Here is a 22,169-nt window from a genome sequence, read left to right on the forward strand (position 1 = left end):
TATATATGCCATGTGCTTATGGAGGTACTTTTTTTTGTAAGTTGTTGCACTCAATAGGAGTGCATGTGTTTTTATGCCATCTCCATTGCTCTGTGTCCTTGCTTTCCCCATACCCTCACCCCAGCTGATCCTGATGTTGATTGCTCCCTCCTGCCCCTATCCGTGCTTGTCCTGTCTCGCTCTCACCATTCATTGTGTTTTGCTTAGCCCCTGCCGCATCCCTCGTGCAGATTTTCTAGGCGACAGCATGCCAGCACTACCATTCCTCAGATTTTTGTCCACACCTTTAATTTCTTCCGGTGTGACAGGTTGACAAAATGTTGTGGGCTAGTCTAGCTCCAGCCATGCTAATGTGGCTTTCTCTTAGTATTTCTTATTGATATTTGATGAATATGTCTAGAATATCTTGAGACGGTGTAGTAGCTATCCCTCACTGGAAGCTATCTGAACAATAAGAGAGAATGCTGACTGTGGTCTTATTCTCACCTCTGATAGCCTTGGGATTTCCCTTCCACATAGCTCTTACAGCCTTATATTACCACAGAAATGTAATGTCTCTGCCAGCTTCTTCTCTAAATTCTTTGAGTTTAGCATGCATGTCTACTAGTGTACAGCTTCTGGTATAATGTTGCAAGCGCCTTGATTACCCTTTTTAGTTTAGTGAGTCTATTTCGTACGATTTAAGTTATTTAATTACCCTTGCCGCATGCCACTGGTATGAAGGGTTCTCTTGATTTCAAAATAAGTCTTTATTATCTCTCAAATTTCATCGCTCAATACTGTGCATAAGAGGGTCATGGCTACAGATGCCATCATTTTTTGTATAACAGTCACATGAAATTGACACAGTGAGTATAACAGGAGAGTGTTCAGACAGTGTCTAGTATCGTGGTCAAAGGTAGGAGTGATTTGGTCCAGCCAATTACATCCATAGAACCGATTCAGAAGTTGATCCTAGAAGAGGAACCTTAAAAAGTTTAGTGAAAGGTTTATTTTCTGAGTTATGGATGTCTAACTCTTCACAGACTTATACAGTTGTGTTGTTACATAATGTCTAACAGTGGCAGTGCATCCATTGCCTTATTCTTTCATCAAGGTTCCCCTCCCCACGTTTTCAGAGGATGAGGTTATGGTTACCTCTGCACATAATCGTTTGTGATTGAGAGGGGAGCAAAGTGATATTATTCGGGTTAGTAATTCTGAGCAATAATAATTGAGGCATAAAAGTTAATGAATGTAGTGTGCATGGCTCCCAGAAAGCCTTAGCCCAGACAGTGTTAACAAGCATTTACAATGCAACGGTTTCGCCTTTGCAAAAGTTAGAGCTATTGGCATTGTAAATGACAACATTTTTATTTATGTGTTGGTTTTGAAAACAGATAAATAAATGGCATTGTCATTTACATTGCCAACAGCTTAATCTCTCGCAAATGCAAGACATATTGTACCCTACTGGACGAGCTCATCAGACAGCAATTACTATCACACACACACACCCAGAGCCAGCCACACACACACACACCCACACACCCACCCAGAGCCATACCCACCCAGAGCCACACACACACCCAGAGCCACACCCAGAGCCACACACACACACACCAACACACCCAGAGCCACACACACACACCAACACACCCAGAGCCACACACACACCAACACACCCAGAGCCACACACACACCCAGAGCCACACACACACACCCAGACACCCACAGACACAGCCACACCCACAGCCACACACACACCCAGAGCCACACACACCCAGAGCCACACACACACCCAGACCCCCTGCCCCACTAGGTATGCATATACTAATGGACGAGATAAATAAAGTGACACCTCTGCCTGTTGCTAAAAGTGAGGTAATGAGCGCCCATCTGCCTCCAGAAAGGCCACTCGGACACCCACGGGGCGCTGGCAGCATCCGAACAGTAACACCACCCAAATCTGCCCCCCTACCCGCTCCAAAAAGTAGCCCACAGTTGGAACTCGCTACCTGCCCCGTTACCAATCCGAAACTGGCAAAAAAGGAAGGGGAGGCCATAGGACAGTGGCGGTTTTACCATTAGGGCATTTGGGCGTTGCCCCACCTATAATTATCAGGCAATTTATTCGGCCGGCGCGTTAGTAAAAGTTTTTTAAATTAACGCGCCGCTCGAATAAATTGCCCGATAATTATTGCCCTGCGGCCGTGGTGTGTGTCATGGACATGGACAGTATGCACTGTCTGACACTGGGTGGCGCTGGACTGACTCTGTGCCGGCACAGTGCGCACTCACTGCGCATGTGGTGTTTGCCCGGCAGGGCTTCTCCAACTAGCAAACTATGTGGTTTTAAAAAAAACCACAGATTAGGGGTTTGCCTGCCTAATGCAACAGTACCCCAGTGCTGAAAAAAAGAACTACGTTTTTTCAAGGCTCAGCCCAATCCTGATGCTACTCTCTTTAGAGAGCAGCTCTCCTCTAAAGAGAGCAGCATCAGGATTGGCTACTAATGTGTCTCAGCAAGTTGGCAGCCATCAGTCTAGGCGCCAACGGGACCCCAGAGCAGAGATGGTGCGGACCCGGTCAAGCGAAGACAAGGTAAGTTTTTATTTTATTTATCCCCACCCCCTGGCCCCCACTGTGAGCGAGCCGTGACTGCAACTTAGCAGTATGAGCGCTTATCTTGGTAGGCCAGAAATAATATGAGGCTTAGGGATGAGTAAATGGTTAAAGATAACATCAGTCTACGTGACAGATCAAACCGCACTGTTATGGAAAAAAGGCAGGCAAACAAACAATTACGTTTTTAAATAGCCAACTACTACAGGTTAACCAGACGTATGGAAACATCTTGGTTGAAGTTTGTTAAAAAAAACTCTTGCCATACTTTACAAACACACACTGCGAGACCTTCCTTAATGTTACAAGGGGGAAGTCTACAGATTTTAACCATTGCGCTTGAAAAAGAAGAGGCTGGTAATTGCGCGAGTGACACGACATGGAAATAAATCACTTCCCTAAAAATTAAAATCATGACATGCAGGGAGGCCTCGCTGCAGCCAAATGGGAGACATACCGCTGTGCTGCTGGCAGGGCCGGTGAAGCTAAAACCGTGCTCTTGCTAAATACAGGGTTTAAATACTATGAACAAACGTTACGTGCACGTTATTCACCCTGGGCCATGACAGCCAGTTTTATGACCAAATTCTTTTGGGGCAATGACACGGAGGTTGAGATGAAAAAAATCCTCCTTGTAGCTAAAATGACAAAATTGTCTGCAAAAATGCAGTGCACATTGTAATTAGACAAAGTGGCTTCACAATAATAATTTATACATATGTAAACGCTCTAGTCTAGAGAGCAAGTTTAAGACATTTTTAAAGATTAAAATGTCTACAGAAGAAAGCCTGGATGTACGTCTTGTTACATTCATGAATGTAATATAGGGTACCTTGTAGGTTCTTTCTCAAAAGGGTATCACGCGCGCGCTACGCCCCGCCACTTTCAAATGTCACCAGCCACCACTGCCATAGGAGCAGCTCCCTTTACAGGGAATTCCATTTGTGTCCGCCACCCTGCGGCGTCGCTGGCCGCAGGTTCACGCTCATGTGACCGTTGTGCCCAAAACCGGACAGGCCCAGGTGAGTACGGGTACTCTCCTCAGGCCTGGAGAAGTTCCGGTACTCACTAAAAGAAAGAAAATGTGCCTGTACTCAGTACCCGTGAGTACCGACCCATTTGAACATCATGTTCTTGCAGCGGCACAATAGTAACCCCCCCCCCCTCCGCACCCCCGCCCCAGGAGGGGGTGCAGCTGAACAGAGGGGCTCTCCTACCTGGGCAGGGTGATCCAGGAACACCTTCCGCGGGAGGCACAGGCACCCACGCAGGCCGCTTCGCCCGCACAGGCAGGCCCCGAAGACAGCCATGGTGCGGGGCGAGCGGTCAGACCTCACAATGTCAGGCGAGTGCAGGAAACGGCGCCAGAGCACACGGCACGCAGGTGATCACAGGCCGGCACTCAGGGCCCGCAGGTGTGCTAAGGCGCGCGGCCTCGAAGACCCGGGCTTATAACACTTCCGTCAATTCAAGGGCATTTCTGGCGCTTTTACCAACAAGAGACCCGTGTTCTCGCACTGTAAGTTTTATGTACCACGGATTTACTACTTCAGATTTGTAGTTTTGGTGAAGCACAGTTTCAGTTTTTTAAGCCGTGGAGTGTTATTAGCCCCTACAGACTGTCATTAATGGGTATTTAAACTGGTCCCCTGCAGGTGCGCGATATATTGCCAGTTCTGCATTCTGGTACCTCTAGTGATGCTTTTGTAAAATGAAAGTAACCCCGTAGGACCGGATTGCAATGATAAGGGAAGTACATGCAGAGCTTGAAATGGAAACAGAAGTACAAGAGCCGGTACTCTCCAATGAAACGTATTTCGTCGCTCTTGACAACTGCCGGTACTCCCCCTCGCAAATAAAAACAAGTAACATCATAACTACAAGTCAGAACTATTGGCTTTGTCATTGGTTGTTAGCTGCACAAGATAAATAAGCAGCAACTATGGCTTGTATATGATATTTAAAAAGCTTCCACATAAAGCTCTGGTGACACCAGAACAGTGTTGCTGCTCCGGAGTTTCAAAAAGAGAAGGGAAATCCAGAGAAAAAATTACTCTCTTTAAAGGATTTCCCTTCACCTACAACGCTCACCTGGTATGACGTCATGCCGTGACATGTCCACTAGCAATAAGTGAGCAGTGTGAGCGCGTGCACATCGAGGTGCCTGTGCCAGGGCACAAAACAGAGCCCAATAGAGACCCGATTCGAGCCCCCCCTTTAACGAACTACCGGTGCTCAGCTCCGGTGAGACCCAGTCCATTTAAAGCCCTTGAAGCGGGAGAAGTATTTCCCGCACGGCACGTCCACTTTCCGGTTCCGGTGATCTCAGCACCCTGCACAATTTAGTAACTCAGGAACAGGTGGCAAATTGGCTACACCGAGAGGAAAAAAATGACCTGAAAACCTGGGAAACACTATAAACATACATCAAGAGATCCCATTTCCAAACAGAATATAAACCTGCTTCTGCTCTTCAAGACAAGAAAAACAGTACGGTGGATTCACACGCGACAAAAGTTATTTATTCCTCTGGGTATTTCTGCCCCGGCGTTATCACAATACATCATGCCAAACGCTGTACTCCTACAAAAGAAACACAAGAAACCAAGGCGCCTTTGATGGCTGTGCCAAACTGCAATGAAATACGTCAAATGGGGCGCCGAGGTTTAAAATACAACTAACTACACGCTGCTATGCCTCTAAGAGCAATGGCACGTATGGGAAGCAGAGAAAAATCCCCGCCCGAAGGCAAACACGCCTGTCACTTTAATCAAAAATACTCAAATTAAACAACAGCGTTATGAGTATTCAGCGTGAGATTAATCCCTCTACTCCCCCTGCGCGGCATTAAAGACTACATAAAAGAAAGAACATTGCAGCTCCAAAACTGTTCAATTAGCTTCAGAAATAAAGTTGGTCTTTTAACACACTGCGCACCGTACTCCATAAAGCATGGCGGCTGCTTGGGGAGGCTGTGGCATAATTCACGACTAGCAGCAACCATACATACATACCTCTTTATCTGCCACAAACTTGCATTTTCTCTGTCGCTGCTAAATTAGGAGAAAACCCCCATGAATATTTTAGCAAAGGAAAAAAAAACTTACATTAAATAAATACATAAATAAACAAGTCTGGAACTGAGCAACAGGCCGATTCGGGGGCGTGTTTGTGTGCTCTCCCCTTCCCATTGGCTGGAAGGTAAAATTCCAGCCAATGGGAAGAGGAGAGGGCGGGACTTAAAAAAAGACCCAGAAACGCCTCCGAATCGCGTTTTCGCAAGAAAGCGTGATTGACAGCCTCTGTCTCCCAATGGCTAGTCTCCATTTATGGAGCTAGCCAATTGGAAACAGAGGCGGTCCAAACATCCCTACTGAAGACAAAAGTTTTCGATCTGGGAGGGGCACTGCCCCTCGCCAGGTCGAAACCTAAAAATGACAACATTATTAGGTAATACTATCATAAAATGTGCCTTTAAGATGATTAATTTGTTTTTTCTTGTAGCATAATTTACTCAACTGTGCTGCATAATTATGACCTCCCATGCGGCATAATTCAAGTGGCCCTGAATATAGTTATAAGTGGCTTTAGTCTTTGTAAATGTATCAGTGATCATACAGACATCTTACTCAAAGGAAAAAAAATCTTGCACATTGATAGAGATATCTCCCTATGGGTAGGAGGGACATTTTTGAATAGGGCACTGTTGTGTTCATATTCTGCTTTACTAACCTCTTAGGCTAAATTTAGGTTGCAGTTGGTCTTTTTAAAACATGATTAATGCCCCAAATCCATCCTCTGATCTCATCTTGGGGCCGACAACTGCATAAGCCCTTCCCAAATTTGAAACAACAAGGTGATTCACAGAATTATGAAGGGAGTAATGTTTTTATAAAACTGTTCTCCTAGTGAAGCTGATTTTGCAATCCGTACACCAGTGTGAAGATGGATTCTCAAATGACAATCCACAGCTGATGTCCGAGTGAAGCTTTTCTCGCACACACCACATTAGTGTGACTTCTCCCCAGTATGGATTCTTTGATGCCTATAAAGACTGGAGAGTAGACTGAAGCTTTGAGTGCACTCAGCACACTGGTATGGTTTTTCCCCAGTATGCATTCTCTGATGCCTATAAAGACTAGAGCGTAGACTGAAGTTTTTCGTGCACTCAGTACACTGGTATGGTTTCTCCCCAGTATGGATTCTCTGATGATGAACCAGTTGTGACCTTCGAACAAAAGTTCTCTCACACTCTGAACACTGATGAGGTGTCTTCCTAACATGAGTCATTTGATGTTTACAGAGTTCAGAGTTTTGACTGAAGCTTTTCGGGCACTCTGTACACTGGTATGGTTGCTCACCAGTATGAATCCTCTGATGCGATTGGAGATGAGAGAGTAGACTGAAGCTTTTGTCACTCTCTGTGCATTTGTTTGATTTCACCCCCGTATGAATTTTCAAATGACTTATTAAACTTGATTGATTAGTGAAGCATTTCTCACACTCCGTACATTGGTACGGTTTCTCCCCAGTATGGATTCTGTGATGTAGTACCAGATTTGACAGCATAGGAAGCTTTTTTGGCACTCCGGACATTGATATGGTTTTTCCCCCGTATGGATCCTCAGATGAGAGCATAGATTACTGCGTTGACTGAAGCTTTTTTCACACACTGAACATTTGTATGGTTTCTCTCCAGTATGAATTCTACGATGCCGGGAAAGATGTGAGGGTTGACTGAAGCTCTTATCACACATTTTACATTTGTATGGTTTCTCCTCAGAATGGATCCTTTGATGATATATCAAAACATGTTGATTAGTGAAGCTTTTTGGGCACTCTGTGCATTTGTATGGTTTCTCCCCTGTATGGATTCTTTGATGCCTCCCCAGATATGCCTTTTCAGAGAAGCATTTCCCACAGTCCGTACACTGGTATGGTTTCTCCCCAGAATGGACTCTTTGATGCTTCACCAGACCAGACTTTTCAGTGAAGGTTTTCTGGCACTCTATGCACTGGTACGGTTTCTCCCCAGTATGGATTCTTTGATGCTTCCCTAAATCTGACTTGTGAGTAAAGCTTTTCCCACAGTCCGTACACTGGTACGGTTTCTCCCCTGTATGGATTCTTTGATGCTTCCCCAGATCTGACTTTTGAGTGAAGCTTTTCCCACAGACCGAACACTGGTGCGGTTTCTCCCCTGTATGGATTCTTTGATGATTTAATAAAGAGGACTTGTTATTGAAGCTTTTCCCACAGTCCGTACACTGGTACGGTTTTTCCCCAGTATGGATTCTTTGATGCTTCCCCAGATCTGATTTTTGAATGAAGCTCTGCCCACAGTCCGTACACTGGTACGGTTTCTCACGTGTGGATTCTTTGATGATTTAATAAAGAGGACTTGCGAGTGAAGTTTTTCTCACACTCTGGACACTGAAACTGTCTCTTTGGAGTCTGGATCCTTTGGTGCTTGAATAGGTTTGGACTGTGAGTGAGACTCTCCATGCAAGCCATTTGAGTTTTCTCCCCAGCATAGATGTTTTGATATCACAAAGTCATCAACTGTGATTGTTTTCCATTGCAAAAGTATTTGGAGATAATTCTCTAACTTGTGAACTTTTTCAAGCTGGGGGTACAGGTTAACAGGCACTCTGTGCAGTGGCATGGGATTTCTCCACAACAGATCTTATGTGTATACAGATGTGATCTTGAAGTGTTTCCTCACACTCCTTGCTGTGGTACGATTTTCTTTTACCACAGTTGCTGCGGATGGTGGGCTGCATTGTTAGTGCATCATATTGTACAGCAGGTCTCTTCACCAGCAACCTTTCAGGCTGTTAAAGAGAAGAACATCATATGTAAATGAGTGGTTAAAAGGCATCTAGTGTTCACTTATGCACGAAAATATTAATGTTGCAATTTTTTAAAAAGAGTGTACGAGTATGCATCTCTGCATTGGTCAGGAGTGCTGAGACTTGTGTAAGTTTTCACCAACTGGTACGCAAAGAGAGAAGAACAACATGTCTAACTAATGATGTACCATGTCATATATGGAAGCAGGTGCAGGCATTTACCAAGAATTCAAGGTCATTGATTTAGCTCAGTTTGACGAAGTTGTTTGCACCATTCTCATGTACATGAATGGAAGACGATTGGGGGGTTGGGCCAAGGGAGAACAGCACGCCGGAGTGCAGGGCTGAGAGTGTTCTTTATATGATGGGGCTGTGAGTCCTCACAGTTTGCTTCACTTTTTATTGTTCAAATATTTCATTGATTTTATTTATTGCAAACCCCTATCATCATAGATACATTAAAGGGCAGCAGTGCAGTTAAGCCTCACACTTTATTGCAAGCGAGCGGCTTAAATCACAGTCACATTAAAAATGTATCCCACATTATTCCATATGCCATATCTGATCTTTAAGAGATCAAACTAGAAACTGTATACAGCAAAAACATTTACAAACCACCACTCCACCTTACCTCCGAGTGGCCCACGTAATTAATCAGGATTAGCACGAGAAAATATTTCATAATCTATTCAATAGATTTTCTCAGGGGATTGACTTACGCATACTCACTGTATATGTACACCAATTTACCATTTATTTTGATATGTATCCCACTCCGAAGATATATATAGTTTACTTATACAAACATTAGGCTTTCATTTATGACACTTGTGTTTGTAAAGAAGGGACATCTATGGATCATCTTTATTATTATCTTGAATAACTGTAACATTTTATTCCAGCGCTGTACTCTAGGCCGCTCCCTCAATCCCAGTCTTTTCTTTCTGTGTAGTGTAAGACTATCTGCATCTACCAAATGAATCACAATTTTCCTCCAACTAGTAGCGAGGAAGGTTTGAGGGTCTTTCATGCAAGGGTGATAGCTCTCTTACCCATTATGAAAGTCAAAACAAATTTCAAAGCCACTTCCTGAAGGGCAGTCCTATAGGATGGGTCTGAAGCCTGTGTGCATCTCACAGCAATGTGTGTTTCCTGAAGAGGGGTTAGAATTAGCTTGTTCCTTTTCTGCTGGGTGAGGGAAGTCCTCCATAACATGTTAAATTGTATAAATGTATTTATCAAGCTTGAATTATAGACCTTTAGGTAAGGCTCAATGCCCGCTCCCTCTGCAAACACCCATGGAAATCTGACACATTCACCACCCTTTCCCCCAACGTCGCCTTCATAACTGAAACGTGGCTCAGCCTTTCATCGAACCCCACCTCCCTCGATGGCTACAAGATGATATACCGAGACAGCACCAACAAAACGGTGGAGGCATCGTTCTCATCTTCAAGGAAACCATTCGATGCATCGTCACCACCGATCATGGAACACCTCAACCTCCAACTAAGACGCTAAGACCACGAAACGAGGCTCCCTCGCTTACAGTCCCTCAGAGGTCCAACCACTCCTAAAGATACCCACTGTGACCCCAGTGACCTAAAAAATTACCAAACAAGCTCCCTGTTCTCCTACCCAGCCAAAGTCCTTGAGAAAGCCATCAACCAATAGCTCACCAAATAGTTGGAACAAAACCACCTTCTCGATGCCTCACAATCAGGATTCCGTGCCAGCCACAGAACTGAGACCACGCCAACCACACCAACCTCAGCATCATCCTCGACAGCCAACTGACCATGAAGCAACAGGTCAATGCAATCGCCTCCTCCTGCTTCTACACCCTCCACATGCTCTGCAGAATTTCCAGGTGGATCCCTGCTAGCACCAGAAAGACTGTTACACACGCCCTTGTCGCCAGTCGCCTCGACTATGGCAACACTCTCTATGCCGGAATTTCCACCTAGTTCCGCAGAAACCTCCAGACCATTCAGAACACTGCAGCCATACTCATCCTGAACCTACCCACACGGGCCAACATCACTCCTCATCATAGAAACCTCCACTGGCTACCCATCCAGAAGAGGTGACAGTTTAAGTTGCTCATGCACCCATACAAAGCTCTACACAACCAAAGACCATCCTAAATCAACCTTTGACTAAGTTTCCACCTACCCCGCAAGTCAGGTGCGCTCGGCCTCACTCGCCCTTGGGAACACACGCCACATCCACCACAGCTTCTGCGGGGCCCGCTCCTTTTCCTACATCACCTTCCGGCCCTAGAACAACCTGCCCCTCTACCTCTGAATAGCATCCACGCTGGCAGACATCAAGACCTGGTCTTCACTGCCCCACCCCCCAGCACCCAGAAACCATTAGGGTTCACAGTGATACGCTATACAAATGCTGATTGATATACATTGCCATTCATGTCACTGAACCTACGCTCTAGGGCTGTTTCCCATGAGCCCCTAAGTGGGAGGAGAGGTATGCCCAAAGTTCTACTACTGCTTTATAGAACCAGACCAGAGGTCTGCCATTTCCCCTAGTCATGCCCACTGGATTTATGAAATTCAATGCCAGCTGCCCTTTTCACTTAACTATATATTTGCTGCATTTGCCACATAATTAATCTACGGCAAATCTGCAGGTTTAAAACAAAGTTACCAAAAACATGGTGATGTGTTCGTGCTCCATAGAAGGTCATTCACAAAGGTTAACTGCCCATCTTTCAGCTGCTTATTTTTGGGTTTCGCCAAGGCAGCGCATGCACTGCATGCGCAGTCTCGGAGAGATATGCTGTATCTAGGATATGGGCTTCAAAAAACACATCTTTTTCATTGGTTCCTCTTGCTGTCCTTTAGAAATGCTGGCTTTTCATTGTTGAAAACACTTTTGTAGTCCATCCTTTTGGAATTTTATATCCTCCTTTGAGGACTGTCCCCGTTACATGAATTCTTACAGTTCAGGTTATTTATACGTTGAGAGAACTCCTTTTTAGTTGGCCAGCGTCTTCGCTGGTTGTGTTCAGTTTACTTGTCCAATGAAACTTCAGTCACTTCATTTGCTTGCCATCCCTTAATCACCCTGTGCCTCTCCTCAACCCTCCCACAACACTGCTTGCAGACCCCCACCACCCTTCTGAAGCCAATACTCTAATTTTATAATTTGGTTAACTTTCACATTATTTGCAGTGCAATGCCCTCATTTAATCACTTCCTCCTCAGCCCCATCACACAACACTGTTTGCCCGCCTCCACCTCAGAGATCGCTGCATTGATTTCTTATCCTTATTTTAAATTATTTGCTTTGAATTCTTATCCTTATTTTAAATTAATAGCTTTCATTTATCTAGCACAGCTCTCCAGGCGCTTGGGGGAAATTAAAGAACCAGTCCATTATCATAGGATGTTGAGCTGACACCAGACTCGAACACAGATCCCCAGCTTCCCAGTCGGCAGCTCTCACCGCTGCACCATTTCCTTTCCCTATCCATGTTTCAGGGATCAGTACCTTATGTGAGACTTATTGATCAGTCTCCAAGTACAAGCCTGTCGCCAAGGGTGCATATGCTGTTTGCCAAGTCTTATTATATGGTGGCGAAGATGCACAGTATACATGTGAACTTATACGTAGGCATGCAAAATCAAGCGGATTGGCAGTAACAGGTCGTTTACAACTGAATTTTGCGATGAGCATTTCTTTCTAGAAAGCAGAGCATATGCACACATATATTATATTACCCAGTTCCAAGGATTTGCCAGAAAGTGCACATTCACAATCTTCTTTGAAAGCCAATGAGATCCTGCAAAGCTTTTCTTTTACAGCTCGTTTTTTGTCTACCCCGCGTTTTTCAGTTTTGACAGGGGTATATAGCTTATGGGATTTTCAGCGGTGTTTAGACCAAGCACACAAGGGTTTCAGTTATAAGAAAATAACCTGCCTGGGCTGCTCTGTGGCATCAGATGAAGCAGGCTTTAGCTGGAGAGCAGTTTGTGGCCAAATCACGGATGTCTTTTTCCCAAAATGCCAGTGGTGGTGGAAGTGACATCACATATTCTTTGACCTTAATTACATCACAAGAAGTGGCATCATATAACATTTGCTCCTGTTTTCTTCCAAGAAGGGACGTCGCATGACCCTCACATAACACTCACACTCTCTTACTCTCCTTTGCCCTCATTCTTATTCATTCTCACTCGCTTTCACTATTAATCCCACTCCTGCTCACTCATACATACTGACATGCAGGCACAGGTTTACCCTTGATTTTCACTATGTTGACGGAAGCAGTTACAAAGGTTTAGGGCGGAATTTCCTATCCAATGCAAACCCTGATTTGCGTTGGATAGTATCCTAAAGTAATGAATTATTGCGCTATGCACTGCTTTCCTTTCTTTTGGGTCAAGTGCGCGTTGGGTGTTCCCATGCAACCACCCATGGGTTTTGATGCAAATCCCGAGCTACAAACAGTGGTACAGAGGAATTTGCACCCAAATGTTACGACTTTCTCAAGACAGGCATTTCTTCTCTTTTTCCAACTTTTCATGTGTGCTGCATTGAACAGCATGCTACAAAGTACGTAAAGCCTTGAACCATAGTTTGTGTATTGGTAGTTGAGCGCCATGAAACCGTTGGTGAACGTGCGCGGTACAAATATTTTTAACGTAACGTAGTGGCCCCTCCCTGTACAAAACCTACTCTTCAGAGAATGTACGCATCCTTGCAATATGGCGCAGGCATGTGTGCATTGGCGCACGGCTGACCAAAGTGCACCAGCACACAGAGAAACAATGCACCATATTGTAAATGATAAGGTGCATAGTTTCCCTCTTCCTTTGATGCAAGACAGCGCAGGATCTTTGGTGAAGCATTGCCTTGCGTGTAAATCTGGGCAACAGCCCCGCACAATCTCACTCACTACCTGGCACACACACTCTCCTCTGCAAACAACACAGCATACATTTGAAAATATGTTTACTTACCACGACAGGAGTGCCCCATTTTTTTACAACACGAATAGTGAATAACAGAATTTTGTTCACTATTAGTATAAAGGAAAACAGGCTGAAATTAATTAATGCAGAGTTTCCCCATGTGTTTTTGGCACTGAATTTGCAATCCCTGAGGCCATGGGTCGCAAAGGCAGTGTCGGCGGATGCACGGGGCAAGCCAGGGGTGACTCCTAAATGACATCCATGGGCCAACTAGGTGGCAGTTTGCCTTCCTTATCTGTGCAAGCAGTTCAAAGATGGTGGCCATAGGGCTCAGTTTAGCTCACACCAGGCTTGGGGTACACACAGAACGTACCAAGATACTACAAGGGATATATATGCATGCATGCTCTCACTGCAGCCTGGCCTCCTATTGGGTCTATGTTCGGAACTTGGGTAACTTCCTTTTCAGGCTGCTTTAACTTAACGCTGATGACCTCAGTGGATCCGTGCTACGTAACATGGTGTGTTCCCAGCTACAAGTATCAAATGTGTCCAGCAGTCTCACAACTTTTTGAAGTTAATCTGCTTCTCAAACGCCCTGATAAGCAGCTCCTTCTTGGATCAAAACTAAACAGTGTCTTCCTAGACTACAGCAGGCCATGAGTGCAAGTTAGTATCGCTATCAGCAAGTTTTTTTAAGGTATTTCCTACCTCTTACTGTTTATTTAGGTTTTAAATTGGCCAAATTACTGTATTGCGCGCCTGTACTGTGAATATTTCATGCGTCCACAAATCTTACTATGCTCTCAAAACTGTCCGAACGTGCTGCCTCCATCTCCAGAAGTTGTAGCGTTGCCATTTCAAACTACTACTTTAAATTGTAAAACGCGTGACTCCAACTCTATTCTACCCCTTTACATACAGTTCATGGTCCGATGGTGAAATTAATAAAAAATTTGCGTCTGCTATGTTCCACCTAACACTCCATCTAGGGACCAGCAGTGGTATTGCAGGCTTTACAGCAGCTTTTAGAAGGGGCATCTATCAGTGCATTAATGCCATTACAGACTTTTCGAAGGGACATCTTCGTACCCTGAGCACACTTCGTCAGCTCCAGTATTTTAGCAATACTCCATCTACAGTGCACCTCCCAATCTGTGGGTGTGTGTGTGTGCACATCATCATATACAATGCCAATAGCTCTAACTCTCCCAAATGCGAGACCCATTGCACTGCAAATGCTCGTTATATTTGGTGGTTAAACTGGTACTACTGAGATCAAATCTTTGCCCAGACAGTACTACCATGTATAAAATAAATTAAGTAACACTATCACAAAATGTGCCGCATTATTCTCCTTGAGTTAGTCAACCCTGTCCCGTAATTTGGTGCTCCACTGCCATATAATTCCAGGGACCCTGCCCATAGTGTATTGGGCATGTGCCTGTGACTCCTCCAGTGTGGGGCCTCATTGCTGTTTTTTTGCACTAGTTCTTCTCCTATTCACTAGGAATTGGCCACAGCGCAGCCCACTTCCTGCTTCTGATAGATGGAAAGTGGAGCAACACCAAGTCTCTGTACAGATCCCTATTTGTGCAATACCTGCCATCTCCCACTGCCAACTTATGCCTTAAAAGGAATCCCATATGGCTTAACTGTACAGGTTTTGTTCAGACTTTGCTTCAAACAACCCAGCGCGGTGCACATTTGGATACGGAGGCCTATGGCAGTTAAGAATGTACAAGGAAAAAAACAGGTAGTGGCCTGTTATTGTGCAAGAGTATACCCAAACTCATCCGAGTCCGTTTTGATTGTGGATTCCTCCAAGAGATGCTTCTCCATGGATACATTGTTGGTTTAAGGAACCCTATCTATGGGAGTAGTGGGACTGCTCTCCTCTTTATAGATAATGATGTTTTAGGACATTCCATAGTGCTCTGTGCTCAGTTAGCCATGTTGAATTACATTATATAAAGAAAATTCGTATTTTTTGCACCCAGGTGGAATCATACAAAAACCCAAGCAGCCTCTAACGGAGCGCTGCCTTAAATCTGAATTAGTTTGAAATCACAGTTTTGCAGCAAATTTCGATTCAGCCACTGCTTTGCCACCTCAATTCTCTTCAATCAAAATCTGTCATAATTTGAATAGGCAGAAGAACGCAGTTGGAGAATGTTGTGCACTAAAACTGGCCTCGAAGATCATTACCGCATATTATTCCTAGTTGTCAGTCGGGAAGCTTTGAAGGTAGAGTGCGTGTACGGTATTTTCATAGGAGGGTAGAGATAAAGTCGTTGAGAGCAATATTAACTCACCAACTGGGATTAGACTTGTATTTTGCACTTTCATCACATATACACATAACTGAGCTTCACACAATGCCAGTAAATTCAATGAGAGTTCAATTTGCTAAATCGAGGGTTCAAATTGTACAACTGGAGCCCTGTTCCAAGACCCCAAAGGACATAATTGTTTCTCCTGCTGTTTTCCCCCCACATTAATCTTTGAAGACTCTGTTTAACTTACTATGTCCAATACCTACTCTTTCCTCTCCCATCCATCACCGCTCCTATGTGATAGCTCGCTTGGCATAATCGCCCAAGAAGCCGCTCATCGCAACTTACTCTTCATGCTATACTCAAGCAATAAACGTGTCCACGCTACCAGACTGTTGCCACACACTAAGAAAAATAATTAGAGGAAACTTTAATTATGACCAGTGTTTAGCTTTACTATTGATATATGGACCACCAGAGCACTCTTAGGCTAAGTTTCAAATGCTACACACACACATGAGTCACCTCGTGTCTTTCTAGAGCTTTTTTTGTGACTATTGATACTGAATGGTTGCGATCTCTCTACAAACTACAAATTAACAGCCAATATGGGGAATCATCCCTTAAGGATTAGAACCCTCACTCATCCAAGGGTGACATGCTTCATCATATGGGTCCTCCTTACCAGTGGTGAAAACCTAGTCAGCACTGGGAGCTACGACTTCTCGCTGTTTAAGGAAGGAGCTCAGAGATGTTTTGTTGGAAGGATGGAAACTAACTCCCATATGTGAGAATGGTGGGTGTCGTGAGGTAGCAGCGCTGTATAGAAAAATAAAGATAAAGTGATATTAAAACTGTCTAGAGTAGATACACTAACATTATATTTATTAAGGTGTTCTACCTGACACCACTGGTAAGGAGGACCCATATGATGAAGCATGTCACCCTTGGTGAGTGAGGGTTCTAATCCTTAAGGGATGATTCCCCCTATTGGCTGTTAATTTGTAGTTTGTAGAGAGATCGCAACCATTCAGTATCAATAGTCACAAAAAAAGCTCTAGAAAGACTCGAGGTGACTCATGTGTGTGTGGTATTTAGAACAGGGGAATTCTCACTTTGTGGTCTTTAAACTTATTCCCTTGGACCCTTAATCCACGGTAGTTTTATATACGTTTCAAATGCTTTCAAACAGTTTAAATGACTGCAAAACTGTACAGCTCCAGTCATGCGGCTCTTCATGACACCCTTACTTTTACTGTCAATACAACAAAAAGGGAAAAGAAATTCAATTAATGTTGCTTGTGGGTGACATGTACGCCAAGGTTATCTCAAGAGGCAATGCCCCAACTCTGAGAAGGTACTGATCTTATATTTCTCATTATTGAAAATCTAGACAACTTGTGACTACCCCACAACACCAAAGTGTTTGAGGGGTGGTCACCCCCGACCGCTCCGATCACTTCACACAGGTGTGAACTTGCTCCTCTACTCACCTCTGTCCTGCTACTACAGATGTTCCTCCAACAATACCCTAGATTTAACAATACCTACCCAATCCTAATCACCACCATCGCTCAAACTAGCCTTCACCTCTACCAGTGTACAAGTCTACATAAAGAGGTTCCACCTTTGGCATGTCTGCACCAGTCCACTTAAATGCAACGAGGTAGATGGAGTTCAAGGAAGTCTCTAAACTCATTTAAGTAATATTTGTTGACAAATTCAAGCGTAGCTAGTTCTTGACATCTTCTAAAATACAAATGTTTTATACTTCTGTTACTTGTCAGAGGATAGCAGTCTTATGGGGGCTGCACACTAGTAGTTTTAAACTTCCTATGGTCAAATACTTAGCAAAATGAATACCATTGACTCAGACAACCTTCATGAGGTCTTTTAGAAGGTAGAAGCTTGAATGAAATTCAAACAGAAGGACCTCATGCCTATACCAGTCACCACAAATGAATTCTGAAAGATGTAGTTCAAAGCAACCTGTTAGCTAAAATATTTTGCAGTACTCATTGACAAATTCAAGACAAGATTGAGCTGCATATCTCCCGAAATGGAGTGACGTGGAATCCAACCAGTGGTAGGTAGTGGGCGACTCTAAGACCATTTTAAGTTCCCATATTAACAATTCTCTTGTTGCTCTTATTTGTAAATTAGAGCAATTCATGGGCAGCAAGCAAGGATCACAGTAAATCGATTCAGTTATCACTTACATGAATAAATAGTACAAGTAATTGGGAGCAGCATGTGCAGAGTGACACAATCGGAGGCACCACTTAAATACACTGGCTAATCAATTCAGAAATAGCAGTCAAACACAAAATAAAATAAAACTGCACAGAGCAGCAAGAAGCCGTGTAAAGAGATACCAAGAGTTCACAGGTGGCACCTGGTGCAAAAGGAGCATTTCCCAAGTAGCAATATAAAGGACCACATAACATAATTGACGCCACTGGACTTTAGGAGAAGGAGAGCAGGGCCGAGGAGGGATCCCAAGGCTGGAGCAGGCTCAACGGACCGGGGGCTGCAGAGGTGCGCAAGGGTGAGGAGGACCGAGGCTGGGTGGATCCATGGCGTACAGAGAGGGCGCGGGAGCGACGATGGTGCGGTTAGAGAGGCCACAGAGGGAGGAGTATGGAGGTCGGACCCTGGTGCTGCCGGTTCATGAGTGAATTCGGAGCACCACTAAAGCTCTTGGAGGGGGAGTGTAGACAGGCCCGGGGGTGAAGGGGGGCGGGGGCGGGTGCGGGTAGGGGTAGTCAGGGACTGAAATACGAGCCATAAACTGACCAGAACCGGGGGCCGCGCACTGTAACTTCAACTTTTCCTCGTGTGCCTGAAGCGACTGATGGTAAACACAGTCATGGACATAGAAATGGGACTCTCTACCGAATGAAAGTGACTATTCCAAGATGGCGGCGAGCTCGCCTGCACATTCTCCCTGCGGTGCCATCTTGGAAAAGTGCTGGTCTCACGAAGAGGCCAGACCTACACAGTTAACTGACCCACTCTTCTTTCCCGAGGCCATTAGAGCCGTTGGTTTGGGTCTTTTGGACAGTTTTGCAGACGATTATGCATGCTTCGTTTGACACTGCCACTTCTTGTGATCGGCCCTGCCAAGTGGTTTCCCTTGTCCTGGCGTGATGTGCCCCTCTGGTCCTGTTTTGTCTTTGAATTTTGGGACTTGTAGTCGTGCTTATTCGATTATAAAAATAGGCCCACAATTCATAGGAAACCCCCTGGACTGGAGCACCACATAGGGTAACTTGCCACCTTTCCAAATGTAAAATACCATAAATGTATTTATGCATTTTTGTATAGCACGGACTTTACTCCCAGACTCCTGAGGCGTGAGCCGGGAGCTAATACTTGCTTGTGTAATGCATAAGGTTTTTGTGTTCTATGCAGAATATTGCTTTTGCTTACAATCACTTTTTTAATTGTCGTATTTTATCGCTATTGTAAATACCTACTCCCCACTTGCTGTTGTGTCCCTGATTGCAGTCGGGTGTATTCTGAGGGGCTTAGAGGCGGCTTGACGGACGAATAGACTCTGTCTCTATCGGGACAGGCGGAGCGAGTCCGCCGTCTTGGGGGGTGAAAGGAAGACAGGTCACACAGTCTTGAAGAGGACTTCCTTTAATCGTGTCCAGACACCAGCTCTCCCGGCAGCAACTGCCATCCAGGAGTTCTACATCTACAAGCACTGCATACATCACGAGCGCGCTCGTGCAACATCATTAAAGAGACAGTGTACATCCCAACACATCCCCCTTCCCTCAATTGATTACAATAAATAAAATGAATAATCACACAAACCCTCCCCCTCCCTAAAACAAATAAAATACATGTTTGATTAATGTCCATATAGAAACAGCCACATGACAAAATTTTAAAGTGTAAGACTAATGGTAGTCTAGTAAGTGATAAAATCTCGAAATTTACCAGGAACTACTTTGCTCCTGGTAGAACGTCTTTTAGCAACTGTGCTATTTGGTTCAGTCTTAGAGTTAGAGACAGGCAAAACTCGAAGACTGGTACTAGGAGATGATAAACTTGAGTCAGGGATGGACAATTCACTAGGCTTTGAGCCAAATTTGCTCTTAACAAACTCCACCTTGCTCTTAGGAACAATAGAAACACGAGATTTATTCAAAATTTTACCATTCTCCAGAATAACTACATGGTCCTTGACTTCCTTGACCAGAAGAGGAGGGGAAAAACGAGCCAAACCTTTGCTCAAAAGTACAGGTTTCCTGATCCTCACCCAGTCCCCCGCTCGCACTGGAGTTGACCTAAAACTGCTCTGAGCATACTTAGCTTGAGTACATGCTCTAACGTCCGCCACCCTGCCTAGTTTGACTACATCAACATCTTTCCTTGACATCCAATCCTTGTTTAACTCCGAACCTGCCACTCTACCTCTGAGTAATGTAAAAGGTGAGACACCAGTGCTAGCATTAGGGGTAACTCTCAACGCCCACAACATGTCAGAAATTACCTTCCTCCAATTCAAACCATTGATGTCGGCTGATTGTAACTGATCTTTGATTACACGGTTCAATCGTTCCACTAATCCATTACTTGAAGGATGATACAAAGAGGTGAGAATGTGTTTGATCCCATGGATTTTAAAGAAACTTTCCATTTCGCTCGACACCAATTGAGTGCCATTATCGGACACTAATTCCTCTGGCCACCCTTCCCGCAAAAAAATGTCTTTGAAGAAATTAATAACAGTAGCAGAATTCATGCATTCAACAAATTTAATCTCCGGCCACTTTGACATGTAATCAATTAAAACAAGTGCATACTTGGGAGTTGCTCCTAGATTATAGAATGGACCAGCCACATCAAACGCTAACTTATGCCAAGGTAATTCCTTAACTTGTATCGGAGTCACAGGAGAAGGGCTGGTAACTTGGGACTTGTCACTAAGAACACAAGCACTACAATCACGAACACAGTGCTCGATCGCTTTGTCTACTCCAGGCCACCAAAAATCTTCACGAACCCTTCTTTTCATTGCACGAATGCCCAAATGGCCAACATGAGCCAAATCTAAAACTTTTTTACATAGAGCATCCGGAACCACTAATAAACCACCCCTACGTAAAACACCATCAATTAAGGATAGTTCATCACAAATCCTCCTGAAAGGTACAAAATCTGAAGGCAAGGACTTGTCGTCAGGCCAACCATTGATTGAGTAGTCCATTACACAGCACAAATTCGTATCTTCAGATACAGCCAATTTCCAATCAGTTTCTGACAGTGTAATACCAGCATCAGATATAGAACTCACCGCACACACCATTTCTAAATCCTCCCTACCCTGCTCCAAATTATCATGAGGGAGAGGCAACCTGGACAAACAGTCAGCCACATTGTGGCTGTTTGGCGAGCGCTCACTCTCTTGTGCTCGTGTGCTGAGTATTTTAAATCTCCCGTTTTTGTCTTTATTTTTATTTTAATTTGAGCAGCGTTTTTCCCTGTTTTTAAAATTCCCCTGCACGCATACTTGCACAATAATTTGTGTCCCTCTCCGCTACTTTGGCGGGCCGGTCCCTCGCGCTTTAGATTTTCGGAGCGCCATCTTGGGTAGGTTGCAGGAAACGCTGGACACTCCCGCGCTCTAGCAGTCAGGAGGACTGGCTAGAGCTCCTCTTAATTGAGGGCGATGACGCGCAGCGTGTTAGCGCAGCGTGTTTGCCGCAGCCACGCCGGAGTCACGCCAGAGTCTGCGCCCGTCCGCGCTGAGGCCGGGCTGGACGGCTGGACTACTGGCCAATACAAGGTAGGCGCCCCTGTCCTGAAATATACTTCAAAGGAGGTACTGCGGCTTAAGCCCGCTCCTGCCCCATGCTCACACCGGTACAGACCTGAGGATTTTTTGACACGTCCTGGCTGTGCGTGCTTTCTGAGGGATGCGGATGAGCCTCAGCGCTCTCCCTTTTCTGCTCCCCCGGAGCCCCGCCCTTCAGTAACACCCAAAAATCCCAGCGAGTCTTGTCTTCTTCTCAATGCTCGCTCGCTCGTAAAGTATAATATTGTATTTAAGGAACTGGTTTTAGATAAAACACCTTCTTGGGTTTTTATTACGGAGACCTGGGCTAAAGATTCTTCAGGCCCTGATTTGGTCGAAGCGGTTCCTGAGGGCTACTGCCTAACTCGATATGACAGATTAGGCCGTGTTGGCGGTGGTTTGGCTATTTTGTATCAGGACAAATTCCACTGCCATACTATACCCCTTTCTGACCCCAAGGATACATTCCAGGTCTTATATTTTTCCCTCTCTGATTCTGTTAATCTTGCATTTAATGGCATCTTGGTTTATCGCCCCCCAGGCCCAAGAGCAGGATTTGGGCTGAAATTGATGCAGGTTTTGGAACCCTATTTTGGCCGACAAAATCTGACCATTTTAGGTGATTTCAATTTCCACCTTGAGCTATTGGAGGCTCACGATACTATCTCCCTGGTAGAAACAATGTCAG

General features: G+C 44.7%; 1 protein-coding gene across 1 annotated transcript in view; it reads right to left on the minus strand.

Annotated features, from left to right (window-relative positions):
• Window positions 1-6,039: 6,039 nt before the first annotated feature.
• The window catches only part of LOC144828393 (uncharacterized), a 203,121-nt gene continuing 186,991 nt past the window's right edge, over window positions 6,040-22,169 (minus strand). Inside the window, 2 exon segments of the mRNA XM_078686508.1 lie at window positions 6,040-7,175; window positions 7,178-7,918. Of these exon segments, the coding sequence (XP_078542634.1) occupies window positions 6,613-7,175; window positions 7,178-7,918 (1,304 nt within the window). The 3' untranslated portion in view covers window positions 6,040-6,612.

Source organism: Lissotriton helveticus, chromosome 4_1, assembly GCF_964261635.1.
Source record: "Lissotriton helveticus chromosome 4_1, aLisHel1.1, whole genome shotgun sequence".
Classification (NCBI taxonomy): domain Eukaryota; kingdom Metazoa; phylum Chordata; class Amphibia; order Caudata; family Salamandridae; genus Lissotriton; species Lissotriton helveticus.